This window comes from Anomalospiza imberbis, chromosome 5 (genome assembly GCF_031753505.1).
Source record: "Anomalospiza imberbis isolate Cuckoo-Finch-1a 21T00152 chromosome 5, ASM3175350v1, whole genome shotgun sequence".
Lineage (NCBI taxonomy): Eukaryota > Metazoa > Chordata > Aves > Passeriformes > Viduidae > Anomalospiza > Anomalospiza imberbis.
The window spans coordinates 53,144,700-53,160,802 of NC_089685.1; the positions used below are offsets into that span (position 1 = coordinate 53,144,700).

Consider the following 16,103-nt stretch of genomic DNA (forward strand, 5'->3'; position numbering starts at 1 on the left):
AGACTAGCTTCAGTTCTAGGTTTGTTTTTTTTTTTTCTTGTGATGTCTGAAGAAGTGACAGCAATACAAGGGCAGCTCAGCTGCCCTGATTCCTCAGGGATATCACTATAGGCAGCATGTTAAAACTGAAGTGGATGTTAGAGAAAAAAAGTGTGGAGGTTGTGGGCCATTTTTCTACTGAAGATTTGAATTTTAAAGCAAAGCCATTTCTTAAGGAAAAGAGATTGGTCTTTCCATTCAATGATACTCAGCTGTTTTTACCTCTTTCTACATTTTTCCCCAGCCTTCTGAGGATGATGATGTTACAGTTGTTGTGAGCAATTGACAGTATGAACAACAGCATATTTTCTTCTGTACAAAAACATCCCAAAGCCTTGAAAAAGCAGTCAGGGGAGTGACTGCTCAGAGACAGGCAAATTGTAGGAACAATTACCTCCTCCTTTCCAGAGGGAGACAATCCACAGAGGATATGCTTGGAGAACATTTGCTTCACCTGTTTCAAAAAGGTGCTTGCCTGCTTTAGAGTGGGTGAGAGCTCAGTGGTTCAGGTTCTGTCTCATCCTATAAAATGCTAGGACAAATGGATACATCAGCTACAGTTTGCATTCCTGCAATGCACAAAAAGCCTCCAAGGGTGTTGAAATCTGTAATGATAGAAGCAGCAACTAATCAGCTATAGCCACAGTTCAGGAAGAACAGTCAGCTTAAAGCTGATACTGCTGCTGGTTGAAGGATTTGGGGCAAAGCTTTATGTCACACATAGAACCCACAGTATGATTCTTGGCTTTTATATGGCAAAGGGATTACTCTTTACTGGGATAGCCTTCCTGGAGGTAATGACTAGTCCTTCAGGGAACTGAATCCTATTCTTTCCACAGCATAAGAAAACATCTGTTTCATCTGGTTCTACAGCTCTACCCAGGAAAAAAGACAAATTTGCTTTTAAACACTGCTTCTAGCAACTGTGCCAGTTAAGAATACCAAACTCCAAGGGAATCTCCTGCAAACTTCAGTTGTTCCACCTGAAGGGTCTGTTCTCTTGTCTCACACGGAAAGCCAGGGATAGCAGCAGGCAGTGCTGAAGGCTCAACAAAAGGAGGATTAGCAGACAGTGTTAAAGCAAAGGAGCAACAAGTCCCATCAGCTACAAAGGAAGGGTTAGTGACATTAGTTAAAGCATACTTATTCTACCCCATCCAGCCCAGCATGGTCCAAGCTGAGGCTGGACAACAAAGTGACTGCAAAGTGGCTCAGTGGTGTTGGTCCCTGTTAAATGGGAGACCATCTTGCTGGTTTGAAGATTTTAAACCAAAGCAGCAGGTGTGATGCAACTAAAAGCCAAAGGTGGTGGTGGGATGGATTGAGGAGAGAGGGTGCTCTTCTCCAGCTATGAGATAGGTATGTGCAGTCTTTACTATTTTAGACCACCTCAGATGCTGGAATTGAAACCGTGCTGCTCCAGTAAGCAAAGTCCTGTAAGCAAAGGATCCTGTAGCATCCCCAATCCCAAACTTGCTTCTGCCGTTTACAAGGAAGGGTGGCTTGACTCCAATTCCCCTTAAAGTTGGGTGAGGAGTGTTTAAAGGAGTCCTGGTTCTTACCATTGGTTTAACTGTCCCCACCAATAAATTTGGTGGGAGCTATTTACGAGATTGGGCCATTAACAACTTGTGCTGAAGCCCTCTTCAGTCCCCAAGTGGAAGGGGTAGTAGATAGGAGGATTTTCCAGCCAAGTCTGAAAGCTCAGCTATAGCATTTCACATTGGTTGTCATCAAACAAAGTGCTTTCCTGAAGTCTTCAGGGCTCAGGTATCCAGGCTAGGCCAAAACCTAGCTATCACTGGCAACAGTGAGGTTTGGTGCAAAGGTGCACTGGTCCTAGCTAGACAAAACAAAAAAAACCACAAATGGAAGGGAAAGGGAGACAAACCCAAAAGGAACCTTAGAGGCAGGTACTCACTGGGAAGTTGAGTGTGAGAAAATAAAATCACATTTTGTTTTAAAATTATAAATACTCTCCATATAAAGTTATTAAATAACTGTGGCTGTGGTGAGTTCCAGTGATCCTCCTAAGCAATGTCCGGTAGTCTTTAAAAAGTGATCTTTGCTCCCCATCTCTCTTGCCCTTGGTTTAAGTGCAGCAGGGGTTGTCAATGACTAGCATAACATCAATGCCATACACTTCCAGGAGGTCCATAAGGAAACTTCGATCCCCTTGGGGATCCAGGCCCATGCCTCGTGCATGGTCAGCTGTCAGTGTCTTGTCCTGGCTGGCTGACACCTCCATCAGCGTCTGGAATATGCGGTTGTTCTGCTCCATGAAAAACCTACAGGGTAAAGTCAGCAAAAGCAATTGCATTGGACCTCCAGAAAGACAGTGTATTTAGCAAACAGGCAGCAGAGCCCCAGAACTGCATTTAACCCCCTTTAGCCAGAGATCCCACCTTGTTAGGTGGCACTGTAGTACTTTTCCATTCTCTCTAGGGGTGACCCAGAATACACCAAGATAAAGCAATAACTTTTAATTGACAGTGGTGCTCCCGTCTGTGGGTGGTGTTTCCCTCAGAAGAAGCCATGTTATCAGCTAAAGTGTGTTCTGTGGTCACCAAGCAGGTACATCACACCTACAGCTCCCGTAATGTAAAGGAGGAAACAGTGTTGTCACCCATCTGATAAGCCAGTGGGTAAATAAATTCTCCATTACTGGTGTAGAACACACCAGTGAGAGCTCCTTCTTACCTGCTGCTTTCCTAGAAACACGCAAAGCTATTCAGAAAGAGCTCTGGCTACACCTGTGAAGCTCAACAATCAGAGCTCTGCCCCGACAGCCCTTCACACAGTTTCATCCTATTACTTCTCACCTGCTGCAGTGTGAATAGCAACAGGCAGTGAAGGGCTGCAGAGGTAGTAGACATGTGGTTTTTATCTAATTCTGTACCTCCCACTCTACACCCAGTTCTGGTTCCTCTGTTTGCCAGGTATGAAGTCAGCCATATCAGTGAGCCAATCCTTCACATACAGGTCAGATCTCCACACTGTACCAACCCCCATCATGGATGCTGTGCCTGCTTCCCATGAACATTGTCCTTTTCAGAGCCAAAGAAGAAGACTTTCTGGCAAGAAAAATCCTATAGTGCTTATATTTGCGAGGGCATTCTTACATCTCTGATTGTGTTTTTAAAATTCACGTCTCCCTCCTGACACATTAGCGACCCTAGTGGATACTATATTTTGGCTTCTCAAAATGAAAGGAAGATGATCTGAAGAGGAAGAGCCAGTCTGTTTTTGGAACCCTAGAGGAAGAAAGCTAACTATGGAATTATGTCAAACATGCTGTTTCATAATGTGCCAAACAATGCAACACAAAATCGGTGCAAGAGGCTCCCTAAAACTAGCCGTGTCCAACTAAGTATTAGAGGTAGCCACTCACAAGATGAAAAGGTCCTCTTCACAGGAGCTGCAATCCTCACCCACTTCTTGAGAATACATTAACATCTGCCTGAGAGAAGGGAGACAGGTTAATTGCACATATCTACTGTGAACCTCAAATCTTTACAGGACGACTAGAATCTTCAAGAGATGAGCTGAACCAGTGGGATATTTTGAAAATACTACAAGGAGGAAAAGTAGAAAGGAGCAGTGTCCTCTTTATTCCACATCTCCTATCAGGAGCACCCAGATGTCTGTGATTACCTTTGGTCATTGAGCCGTCGATACTTCTCCTTGTCAGCATTGTTAATTTTCAGGAGTGGTTGCAGATGTTCGTGATGCGTCTTCACATTCTGGTTGTCCACATAGACATCATAGAGATCCCGTTTCTGCTCAAAGATCTTTTCTGTTGTACCTGCCAAAACCAGAGCAGATTTTCAGAGCAGCGTGTTGCTTTCCCAGCAGCCCAACTCTTCTCTCCTGCTTGCATAGTTAGTCATTCCATGCACAACCTATTTCTCATCAGTTCTATTCCTCAGTCTGGTGTCTCAAGACATTTTGCAGCCTGAAGCTAAAAACATCACGCCTAATCCATCATACTTACAGGCCACGTATGATACTTCTGTCTCCAGCATTTCTATGTCTGCCACATTCACATAGAAGAATGGTTTGGACTCTGGGACAGTTCCTCCAAGACCAGGCAGAGAAACATTTGCAAGGCAACAGCAGCAATATACTGTGGACAAGAGAAGTACATCCTGAGATGTTTTTGGTTTCCCTCAAGGGCACTCTGAACCCCAATTGCCAGTTCTCCCACAGGCCTCTATGAAAACAATGGTCAGAGCTATGAAATGCCCTTGAACACCAGAACTTCTCAAGTGATGACATCCTGTTTTGCACAGGAAATAATCACTTCTCCCATAGGAATACCACATTCTAGAATCCACAAATCAGTCAATGCTCTTATTGCCCTGTGCTGACAAGAAATTAGTTTGACAGTGCCAGATGTGTCCTTACAAGGCCTGAAGAAAAGCATTTGGTAGGAAACGTGTAAATGCAGACTGAGCGGTATCTTCACGAGGCATGGTCACAATGGATTTTGAAGATGTGCATGACGTCTGTCGCCTCAGTATTCGCAGGCATTTCTGCAATGCTTCAGCCTGCTAGATCAGAGCTCTGCAGTGTCCCTGGAAACATACCTCTATAGCAGACAACTCCAACTGGGGGTGGTGAAAATATCAGTATGCGCTTGCGCAGCAGGGCAAACTTCCAGAGGACGAGGATCTGCTCACCGAAGAATTTGATGAACTGAGACATACAGCCAGCAGGGTGTGTGATCTGCAGGTGGAGCGAAAGGGAAGAAAACAGCTCAGAGGTGAAACAGGGACACATGCACAGATGCTAAGTCTAAATGTGGGAGCAAGACCAGCACACAGCTTGCAACAGTCCAAGTAACAAAATCTTATCTAAAGCAGCCTACAAAGCGTGGGAGTGACTGCTTACATAAAAGAGTAGGAGGCACCAGCAAGGAGCAGCAGACCTCTGCCCATTCCTGCAGGCCTCAGGCACCTGCCTCACCTTCATCTCTGGGTACATGTATCTGTGGATGGAAGGCAGCCAGTGGACAGGTTGCTGAGAGCTGGCGGCGCCCTTGCTATCAGGGAGAACTCCTTTCTTGTCGTCATAGAATGCCTCTAGATGGGAGTAGTGCCCTGGCATTTCCAGCTGGTGTCTGGAAAAGAAAGGAAGAAAGAGGAGATCTGTAGTATCTCCAGAATATTCGTTTAGTGCCTTGCCCCCAGCAAACATCTGCTCTCCCAGCTAAAAGGGATCCTGGGTGCCTCAGTTGCATAGACTCATCCAGGAGGGCAAAAGAAACATCAGGACTACCAGCTCTCAGTGCAGCCAGAGAACACACACAGGATTGACACAGGTGGCGAGCTGGGGTGTACAGAGCATTGGTCCTGTTTTAAATACACTCAGGTAGGAGCAGTTTTCTGCCATCAGCATTTTTGCTGCTAGATCCACTCAACACAACTGAAGCACACAGCTAGCCAGGATCACCATTACACAATTAGAAGCCTTCTGTAAGGCCCTAATAAAATGGTTTTCAGAAGGCAAAAAGGGGAACTTCTTGTTCTCTCAACTCTCGCTGTGACACTTATGTCTGCCTACAATAACCAGGGTTTGGGTAGCATTTGACTGGCCTCTTAGGAAGGAACAGACTGCTGCTATTCAGTTCCTTGTCTCCTTTACACTGTGAACCTGTTATACTTTCTGGAGAAATAGCCAGTCAAGGAAATCCCAGCAGAGCATTGTTACTGAATTCTCACTTGCCTGAAACTGCTCTCCATAGAAAGAACATTACCTTTCCCAGGTGGGGAATGGCCAGGCTCATTCCCAAGGGAACTTACCTGACCTGGTTCTCCAGGAAGTGCATGTACCTATACAGCAGCGTGTAGGAAGGGGAGAGGATGCCCACGGACTTCATGCGGGCACCACGCTCTAACTCACTCTCCACAGGCATGTTGGCAAAGCAGGCCAGGCCAAAACAGAGCCCTTTCCGGAAATAACTGGAGACAAAGGTTTGACAGAAGGGTTAACTTTAAAAAGAGGAAAGAAGAAGAAAGAAAGGTAACTGAGGGCTAAAACTACTGATTTGGGAACATATTTTCTTCTGTAAGGAACTCCCTGAAATCCCACCCTGCTAACTGAAGGGCTGAGGACAGGCCTTGGGTGCCCCAGACTTCTCAGTAGCAAGACAAAATATTTAAGGCAAGAGTTCCCAGGAGTTCCCACTACAGCCCCTACCAGCCACATCACAGGCCAGTAAGGAATGCAAATAAATAACTTAGAAGGAAGACCAACAGAATGGATGATTCAGTCAGAGCAGAGTCCTTCCTTCAAGGAAGAAGCCTGCAGTGAATGCAGTTCTGAGTACAGTACAGCTACCTGGTCATATTTTGGGTGCCAGCACATTGAAGCACACTCTGATCATCAGACTGCAAGAGTTCAGTTCACATGCCTTTAAGAAAGTAACTGTTACTCCTGACCAAAAGGAATTGTGACACTGCAGTTCATTGCAAAACATTGCTGCATTGCAACATCGGGTTAGCAGAATGCAGAAAATTCCTCTCTTATGTGTTTCCACTGAAGGAGCTAGCAAAAAAGAAAATGAGCAAGACCTGTTTATAACAACATTTAAAGGAACCAAAAGCCCTGGCAGAGTTACGAACATTTTTCTAAGTCCTGTTCCTGCAAAATCCTTCCCATTTCAGTTCTGCCAATCCTTGTCCTTCACCCTAGACCTCTGCTCGCAGTCTCAATGGTGGCAGTGCAGATCATTTGCCCAGTACACACTGTGAAATTTGCACACCAGCGAGAAGCTGGCCTGCCCCAGTTGGCCTCCACAGACAAAGCAGTCACACAGTGGATCCCTGCAGCTAGCTGGTACTTAATACCATACTGAAAGTGTCTGAAAAGTATCTTTGGCACACGTAGAAACAGTTTAGCAAGCAGGCTTCTGCGGGACCATAGCTTCCTAGAAGGTATTTTTCTTGCATGTCCTGAATTAAGAGCTGGTGGTATAGATGCACAACTAAAAAAGGAAGAAGTAATATAGCTCAGATGTACTCACATGAAATCTGACTGGATTTTGTGGGACCCGCTTGCCATGGATTTGAATTCCACACCTTCCAAATCTATATCCTGGGGTAAACACCATTCCACCATGTTGCCTGCAGAGAAGCAAATTCAATTGGGTAAGCTTGAATACAGTACCCGTTTCTAAAATGCATACATCATCAACAGCAAGCTGTTGCTTTTCTAACCCTGGGACAGCTGTAACAGTGCCCTAAAACAGCTCCTGAACTCCTAAATTGTCACAGACAGTACATGGCATATAACTACACGTTTCTTGCAAGTGTTACTTGTTGTAGTACAACACACAGACACTGCAGGACATTTGGGGCCACTTCTGAAGCTAGTGCTATTTTGTTAATTTATCCTTGATAAGCTTGATTACCGAGCAGCTACAATTTTACCTGATGGTGGATAAGCTTTGGTCTACACAAGCATCCATCCCATAAGAAAGAACCAAAGGACAGGCTGTTGCTCTTTAAGATGAGTTTCTGGGATAGCTCACGCCACCACCAATATTGTTCTTTGCCTGTGCTTGGCAGGCCTGGTCAAACAGAAACCCCTGAACCATCATCCAAGTCATCACTTCTTCCCTGAAATCTCCCCTATTTTCTTTAGGATAGGAGGAGTTAGCTGAAGCTTTATATGGAGGCTGAGGTGATCCAAGTACTGCAATGTGTTTGTGCATGCTAGAATAACCAACAAAAAAGTACATAAATTACAAGCTAGATCAAGATCAGCAAACATCTGTCACCTGCCAACCCAGCCAGAAAGCACGCAGTTGTTCAGGGGAAAAGGCCACCTGAGGAGCCTGATCCTGGAACAGATGATATCAGAGAAGTCACAAGATGTCCCTAAAGCAAATGAAGTCCAACAAGTTAACATGGACCAAAAAAGGGGTCACTTCTCACACTTTCCCATGCCAGCACTTCAGAGCCCAACCTGCTCACCTGGACATTCCCACGGCACTGAGATGTGCTCCAAATTCACCCACTGAGTTTCTGTTCTCTGTCAGTCTGCCCACAGCATTTGACATCATGTAGCTTAGTTTTTAAAAACAAGGCAAACAAACCAAAATTCTTCATGATGATGTAATGGCAGGTACAGCACAAAGGTGCTTCCTACTGATTCACTCCTTTCCCTGCCTTTGGGGTGGGCATTCCAGCTGTGCTTGCATGGACGGTGTACATTTGGAGGAGCCTTACACTCAGCCTCGACTCTTGGAGATATTTTAATCTGAGGCCTCATTTCTGAAGCCTGTCTTTTGTCTCATTACTCATACTGCACAAGTACATGCCTGCACAGGAATAGGGCTTAGCTAGTGACATTTAAATAGGCTATTTTTCTTCTCACATAGATGCTGTATTCAGTAGACCTCCCCCAGCCCCACCTGGCAAGGACTTCAAAAAACCCAACAGCGTGAGGCATGGCAACAGGAGAAGCTGTACATCCAACTGCCCGCTTGCAATGCCCAGGCAGACCTCTCCCGCAGAGCCGGGCTGGCCGGGGAGCCCAGCAGCCTCGTGACCCCGAGCACAGCCCTGGGCAGTCCCACGCGGAAGCACAGAGCTCTGCTGTGCAGCGCCTCGGCCTCTGAGGCGTGGGAAAGGCTGGCAGAGAGAGCCAGTGAGACCACAGCAGCCCGCGCGCTCCCCTGGAGGGCTCGCAGATTATATATAGATGGTGGCTTTTGTTGTTTGGGGCTTGCGTGAGCCTGTTTGGTTTGCTTTTTAAAGGCGCAAGAACCTTCCTTGAAAGCGTGAGGAAGTCAGCTCTTGAGACTGTCACCTCATAACCAGGAAATTGTGGTTAAAGCCAGATGTGCTTTTAAGCCTTGCCCCACAGAGCATCCCTTATTGGTCATAACCTGTAGATTCACAGACCGATAGGTGAGAGTGCCATCAAGGGCAAAGGAAGATGGGCTTTGCTCAGTTTAGTCACAAACACTGTCAGGTGTCACATCCACTGCAGAGGTGTTAAAGTGGACATTGCTCAAACAGTGCCTGTTCCGTAGCAGCAATAAGGAAAGGATGCCTCAAAACAGATCTTTACCCTGCTTGTGACCTCAAAACCAGCTCACTTATCACATAGCTATTTTTTTCTTCTGGGATCTCTCAGGAGCAACCTGCACCTGTGCTCCTGGCTGTTCCTCATGCCACCTTGCCCTATGAACACACGGGTGACGTGGCAGTCGGAGAACAAACGCGGAGATTAAAAAGTAGGAAAGTCAGTCTGGCGAAACAGGACAGCAAACAAAGGAGAGACTTCACCCAGATGTAATATGACTGCCAGTCTGCCCGAGAAACCAGAAGAGGGAGGAGGGAACAATGTTGTAGAAAAACAGGAAGCACTGCCCTTCCCCATGGAGAAAGCAGCTCCCATGCACACAGGAAACTTTCCAAGTGAGAGTCACCCAGCATTAGAGAGCAGACTAGTGATTTTCTAGTGCAGATCTGATCTCCTGGAAACTATCTCCCACCTTCAGGTCAGGTCTGAGCCAGCACTCATTTTCTAGATTGCAAAGTTATTCCTTTTCCCCTTGTATTTCTTTCCACTGGATTTTCACATCTTCACAAAGAAGATACTGGCACCAGCATTTGGGGGTCATCACCTGTCACTCCTCACTATTAGATGTTTCCTGAGGCCTTTAGGGTCCCCTACTGTGCAATGAATGCTACCATGTTGTGCCAGGACAGGAGAAGCATAAAGTGTAACCTAAACGTCACACTTGCTCCGTTTCCTGCACAGAATAATCGTGGGACAGAAAAACAGAATATTTGCATGTTCCCTGGTGCAAAACACATTACTGCCCTCTCTTCCTTCCTTGTCTTTCTCCATTACTCACAGACCTTTAAGCTAACAGACTGTGTGGGACATCCACAAAGGTGACTGCCATCAGCTGCCCCACAACAGCAGTGAAGAGAGCTCCTTCTCAAGTGCCACAAGGTTCACCATGCTGCACGTGAGGACAGCACCAAGTGTTGACAGTCACAGGGACACTGGAACTGTAACAGTGACCTGGCAACCCCATAACCTACCTTTGGAAACTCATCACATGCAACTGTGTGCACTAAGCTCTTCTGCTTCAAGCCCTTCTAAATTTTGGAGGGAAATTGTTATGTTCTTTATTAGCATGGTCACTTCATGCTTCTACAGCAAAACCTCTCTTGCCCACCTACTTGCCTGTAGTTGGGCAGACACTACCTGGCATAACCACCTGCACAGCCACCACCAGAAATTCAGCTGTTCCTATGCCTCAGCAAGCTGCCAAAGGAGGTCTGCCATGCTTTTCCTGGGCAGGATCAAGCAGCTCAGACACTAACTGGATGATTTCCTTTAAGTCATACACAAGGACCAGATACCCTTACAAACATTAAAGAAGTCCTTCACACTATCTGATGTGGTTGACCAGTAATTCCTGTACTCTCTCTCTTTGACCTTAGCAAATTCACACCACTGTAACTTCATTATGTTTTTCCAAGTCCACACCCTCCACAGGGCACTTTGCTTCCCAGCTGTAAAGCTGACATTTGCTTGTGTATTGCTCACAGTCCTATCATCCATGCTGGGTAGCAGCAGGAGGCTGAATCCTCCTGGACTTGACAGACGACTCCAAGGCTGATGACACCCAGCATTAACTGCACATCAGATGTGAGAAGAGCTGTTGCCCAACTTTCCCTGGACTTCATTCAAAGCAACAGCTGGTTCAGAAAAACTCCTGAGAAAGCTCAGCTTTCTGCCAACTCTCAAGAAAATCTCACCATTTCATAGAAGGCATATGCTGTCAGATCGAAAGACAACCTGCTGTTGCTGCAGTCACCCAGACTCTTTCATGTTTTGGATACTTAGGAGAAACACCTCCATTTTCCATCTCCTGCTGGAAAGATGACATCCAATCTTATTTCAGATTTTTATGAACGAATGACCTCTAGACTGAAGACACTTCTCTCTGGTGCAGTATGAAAGGGTAACTTCTCAAAATCCTTGGGTGTTTTGGGACACAGCGGCCATGATGTCTGACAGTGGGCATTGCTGACACCACATCACACCAGCAGCTATGTCCTGTTCTCTACTTCCTTAGGATTTTCAGTTCAAGACTGGCATTCAGTCTTCACTACCAAGGCCCTCTTGTGAGCAGGATGTCAGGTACTTTCCCCTCCCACTGAAGAACCAACCTCACTGTGCTTTACAGACCTCTTTCCTGTCTCTTGTACTTCTGCCATGGATTTGCTAAGGCAGTGCCTGTCTAGAGAAGAAAGAGGAGCTCAGTCTCACATCTGGATGCAAATGGACTCCTGAATATCTCTCTTGCCTTTGAACCCCAGGTTGGTGCCTAGCAGCCAAAAGACCCAACAACGTGTCTCAGGACATCAGACCCCTCTGCACAGCAGTACCTGTGTTCACAGGTGCAAAGCAGGTGCTAACTTCCTATCTGTGTCCTGACATCCTGTTTGGTGGATACGGTCGGTCGGAGCAGCGGGACTAGGAAAACAAAGTTAAGACATTTTCTGAAATGCTGATTTACAGGTTTGAAATTAATAACCTCTATCAGTAGTGATACAACAGCAGAGTCCAACAGCACTGACAGAGATGGACATGGCAGTGAGAAGTGGAAAATATATTCCCTTGCCCCTCTCCTCTGCCCTCCTGGATCGCAGCACTCCTTCAAAGCACTGAGTCCCAGAGATCCCATCAGAGGCCAGCCTCTAAATACACTGGTCACCAAGAAATACGCAGCTGAGCTGCCGCTGCTGCTGGTGATCATGCCCTGCGAGCCTGCCGGATTTACGCCTGCCACAAACGCCATCCATCACCGATAGCTGCAGGCAGGTCTGCGCCACTCCACGGAGACAGAAGGATGCTCTCAAGATGCTGCTAACAGGTTGGTGCCCTCCAGGCAGCGCTGGGCAGAGGCTCGGCCTAAATCTGTGCGGGGCACAGGGGATGCCCCAGCGCCGCCCACAAACTCCCCGTGCCGTGGAGATAGACCCATCCCTCTCCTCGGAGCGGCACCAGACGCGGCGCCTTCCTCCCGCCAGAACTTCTTCTCGGCAGGATGGAGACCAAAAGCAATCCCCCTTGTGCTCCGCTTTCGGCAAATGCCCACGGCCCCCGGTCCCGACACCGGCAGCCGTGCGGTGGAGCCGCGGTCCCCCGTGGGGGCAGAGGGCAGCCCGGCTCCCGCCGGCCGCTCAGCTCTGGCTCCGGCCGCGCTGCCCCAGCGCGGCGGGAGGAGCGGTCCCTGGGAGGCGGGATGCGGGGGGAGCGGTCCCCAGGGGAAGCCCAGTCCCGGCCGCATCCATCTTACTCCAGCGGCACCGGGAGCCCCAGGCCCGGCCCCTGCGCCCCGGCCCGCCCGCTCCCGGCGCCGCTCACCCGTGCGGGGGTCGAAGGTGACCACGAAGACGGCCACGATCTGGTCCTCCTCCGCCTCGGCCCGCGGCAGCCCCGCCACCTCCGCCGGCCCCTCGCCGTCCCACGGAGCCGCGCTCCAGCCGCCGCCGAGCCGCCGCCCGCCGCTGCCGCTGCTGCCCGGCTCGGCCGCGGGCGGCGGCGCCGACACGGCGGGGCCCTCGGCCCAGAACAGCAGCGGCGCCTCGTCCGAGCGCTCCACCATGGCCGGGCCGGGCCGAGCGGAGCCGAGCCGAGCAGAGATGAGCCGAGCCGGGCCGAGCAGAGATGAACCGGGCCGAGCGGGGCAGCGATGAGCCGAGCCGAGATGAGCCGAGCGGAGCCGAGCCGAGCGGAGCCGAGCGGAGCCGCACCCCCCGCGCCGCACCGGCGGGGGGCGGGAAGCGAGGGGCGGGAGCACGGAGGTGTCACCGGCGGGGCGGGGCTGGGGCCGGAGCCGCCCGGGGCAGCCGGCGGAGATCCCGGCTCGGAGCTCTCCGGTGCCGGCTCCTGGAGGGGCACGGAGGGCTGGGGACAGTCCGCCTGCCCGTGCTTCACCTCCTGGCGCTGGGCAGAGCCAGCTGCCCGCCTTCCGTCCCCCCCGGCTGTGACAGCAATGCCGAGCAGCTGCTTCCCCCAGTCCCCTTAAAGCCATCCTGCTGGGAAAGCCACGGGAATTGGGCACAGCAACGGGGGCAGGCTCGCACCCCCTCAAATGGCTGTGGTGGAAGCTGCGAACCACAAATCTGAAGGAGTCAGGGATACCGATCTGGTATCTGTACTGGTACTGTACTGGTACTGGTATGTGTACATATATATATGTGTGTGTGTGTATGTATATATATATGTACATATGTGCTACAGAAGGATGTGAAACAGTGTTGGGCAGAACAAGCAGACTGAAAGATGGGGACACAAGCATGACCAAGGCATCTACAGTCAGCCAACTTTTTGTAATTACCGTCCTCCTTATGCCACTACCAATGTCATTAAGTGTCATTAGGATTAACTTGGTTCCCTAGGTCTTTCTGATTAATTGCATTACCCAATTAAGCAGGCCACAATTAAAAGGAAGATACTGTCATAAAAGCCTTAATTGTCTTACTTTTTTCCTGTTGAGCAGTTCTGAGTGTTCAATACCCCATTAAGAAACCCATCATCCAGTTTCCTCAGCAGTGGGGGTTGGGGTTTTTCTCTTTTATTTTGGTAACATTAGCATCCATTTGCTGTGAGCTTCATTTCAGACAGCTCCAACACTGAGTGGGCATTTTGTTTCGCAAAGCCCATGCACAAGTTTACTTTGCAGAGCTATAGACCAGAGTAGGTGGTTTTTAGCAGATGGAGTTTTTCATAGAAGGTGACTGGTAAAGAAAAAAAGAAACAAACCCTGCACAATATTTTGTTACTGTGTAAAGAAAAGCCAGATTCTGCAAATACTTGGCCACATGCTTTGCTTTAACTGTATAGACAGTGCCAATCTTCATTTGGATGAATATATTTTTGCATATTGGTGACGCTGAAGTGACAGCTAGTTTCTATCTTCATCTCCACACTAGTGCTGCTACAAATGTCAAGTGTCTGTCCCCCAGCAATCTAGGCAGGAAACAAATCCCAAATAAGAATTCTTCCATGACCCACACGAGCTATTTGTGGTGCAGAGCTGTTCCTAGTCCCCTCGGCAGTGCACGCACACCAGCGTTGCCCCAGCATGAGGGAGGGGATGCAGTGGGAAGAGCAAGCAGTGACAGAGAGCAGGGGCTGCCAGTGCTGGCTCTGAGATGTGTGAAACATCATCATGCTCTGAGCTCCCAGCTTTGCTGAAAAAACCTGTTGGACAAGGGACCTGGTGGTACCAGAGCAATTGATATGGCTTTGGCCAGCAACCTGGGCCTGCTGAGGGCACACTCTTTTTTGGATACATGCAAAAAACAAAGACCACATTTTCTACTGCTTTATTATTTCACCAAAATTGAAGTGATTTCGGCTTGAAGATAATATTACCCTTTTTGAAATAAAAACTCTACTTCAAAAGAAAGTGAACACCTTTTCCCTCCAGCTGAAGGCTCAGGAATTTGTCATCAGGTCTTTGAACAATCAGGAAAAATGTAAATGAAAGTGTGGTAACTTTTATTTTTAAAATGCAAGATGAACAAGCTGGGCCCTCTTTACACAGCAGGTCCAAGTTTTCTCCTTTACATATCACATCCCTCCTTAGAAAAAATGGATACTGCCTCTAAATCTTGAGGAGGAAAGAAGTTTAAAATTTGTTTAAGGTGGGATTGAAAACCAGTTTGAAGGAATTTCCTTTCTGGGTTATTAAAAACATGTAGTCATGGGGACTAAAAGCATTATTTCTTCAGAATTAATATATTTCAATCTAATGCTCCAGGTGCTGAACATCTGATGAATGCAGTCAGATCACAGCAGTACTAAAGTGGTCCTGGATCTCGGCTGGCCAGATGCTGCAGACACAGCTTGTCACGGCAGAAAGCAGCCAGTGCTGGCACTGCCAGGCTTTTGGACCTTGCACAGGGAGATGCAGCAGCTGCATTTCAGGTTAAGAGAGGCTGCATGGCAGCAACAGCTTTGTGCCTGCAAGAAATACTGCAACCTCTGGGCCAAATGCAACCCGTACTGGGCTCCTGGCATGTCCTCCTGGGGCTGTTTTGGTGAATTGGATACAATTCACTTCTGTATCAAATGAATTGTTCATCACAGTCTTAACAAGCAATTTCAGAGACCCATAAAGCCACACTTTTCATTTAAGGAATGGGTTAGGAGAGGACAGAGACCTCAGACCAGTGTGGCCCTTTGTGTTCCGGTGGGAATTACCCTCGATGTGTGCCAAGGAGAGCAGGTGCTGCTTGTGCCAAACACCCCTCTCCTATGGGCTGCAGCCACTTCCAATCTCTGCACGTCCTTCTGGCAGCTCTCCTCCAGGCTAAGAGAAAAGGCTGCTGCAGCCTTGTTCCCAATTAGTTAAAACTTGCTCTAGTCCCACTTTGAAACACAGGTTGCCAAAGGTTTAGAAGATTCTTGTCCTGATTTTTACAAATAGGTGCAGTGAGGGGAGCCATTGACCTGCTCCCAGGGAGCAACAGAGCGACCCCACCTCTGAGGCTGCCTTCCCCAGCACAGCTCCTCCCTCCTCTCCTTTGAAACCTCAAATGGGAAGCTGTACCGAGACCTGTGTATGGCTCCTGACTCTCTCCTGAAGTCTTATAAATGATACATTCATAAATCTGTACATTATAATTTAGGCTAATGACCTCTCCATGCAGGCCGCAACAATTGCCCAAACTAACACATATCTAAATGGAAGTGAAATTCAGTCTTAAAGAAGGAAACGCAGGACCCCATCATCACAGGGGTATGCAGGTAAAAGGTAAAGCCCACAAAGGCTGGACCTCTGATGGGATTATGGAGCAGACAGGCTGTCAGCAAAAATCACCCCCTTACAGGCCCCGGGAAGCTGGAGAAGGGATGAGCGTGCAGGAGCAGGGAGATGACTCAGACTGAGAGGGAGCCCTGGCTCTCTGCAGAGCTGGTTGTTGGCACTGCAAATCCACATCCAGAGAGAATTCCTCATCCACCAGGCAACTCTGGACAGGTGCTGCCAAGCTCCAGATGTTTCCCATTAGCTT

General features: G+C 48.4%; 1 protein-coding gene across 2 annotated transcripts; it reads right to left on the reverse strand.

Annotated features, from left to right (window-relative positions):
* Nucleotides 1-1,602: 1,602 nt before the first annotated feature.
* On the reverse strand, nt 1,603-12,847 carry DENND11 (DENN domain containing 11). 2 transcript variants are annotated; one of them, XM_068190834.1, is made up of 9 exons: nt 12,445-12,847; nt 7,067-7,166; nt 5,844-6,002; nt 5,008-5,161; nt 4,629-4,767; nt 4,034-4,165; nt 3,694-3,844; nt 3,431-3,499; nt 1,603-2,327 (listed from the first exon to the last, which is right to left on the reverse strand). In XM_068190834.1, the coding sequence occupies exons 1-9, from the start codon at nt 12,683-12,685 to the stop codon at nt 2,132-2,134; spliced, it is 1,341 nt and encodes a 446-aa protein (XP_068046935.1). In that variant the 5' UTR covers nt 12,686-12,847; the 3' UTR covers nt 1,603-2,131. The 2 variants fall into 2 exon arrangements, 1 of the variants encoding a protein (XP_068046935.1); XR_010999317.1 differs by having other exon boundaries at nt 2,265-2,327; nt 3,431-3,495.
* Between the last annotated feature and the right edge of the window lie 3,256 nt (nt 12,848-16,103).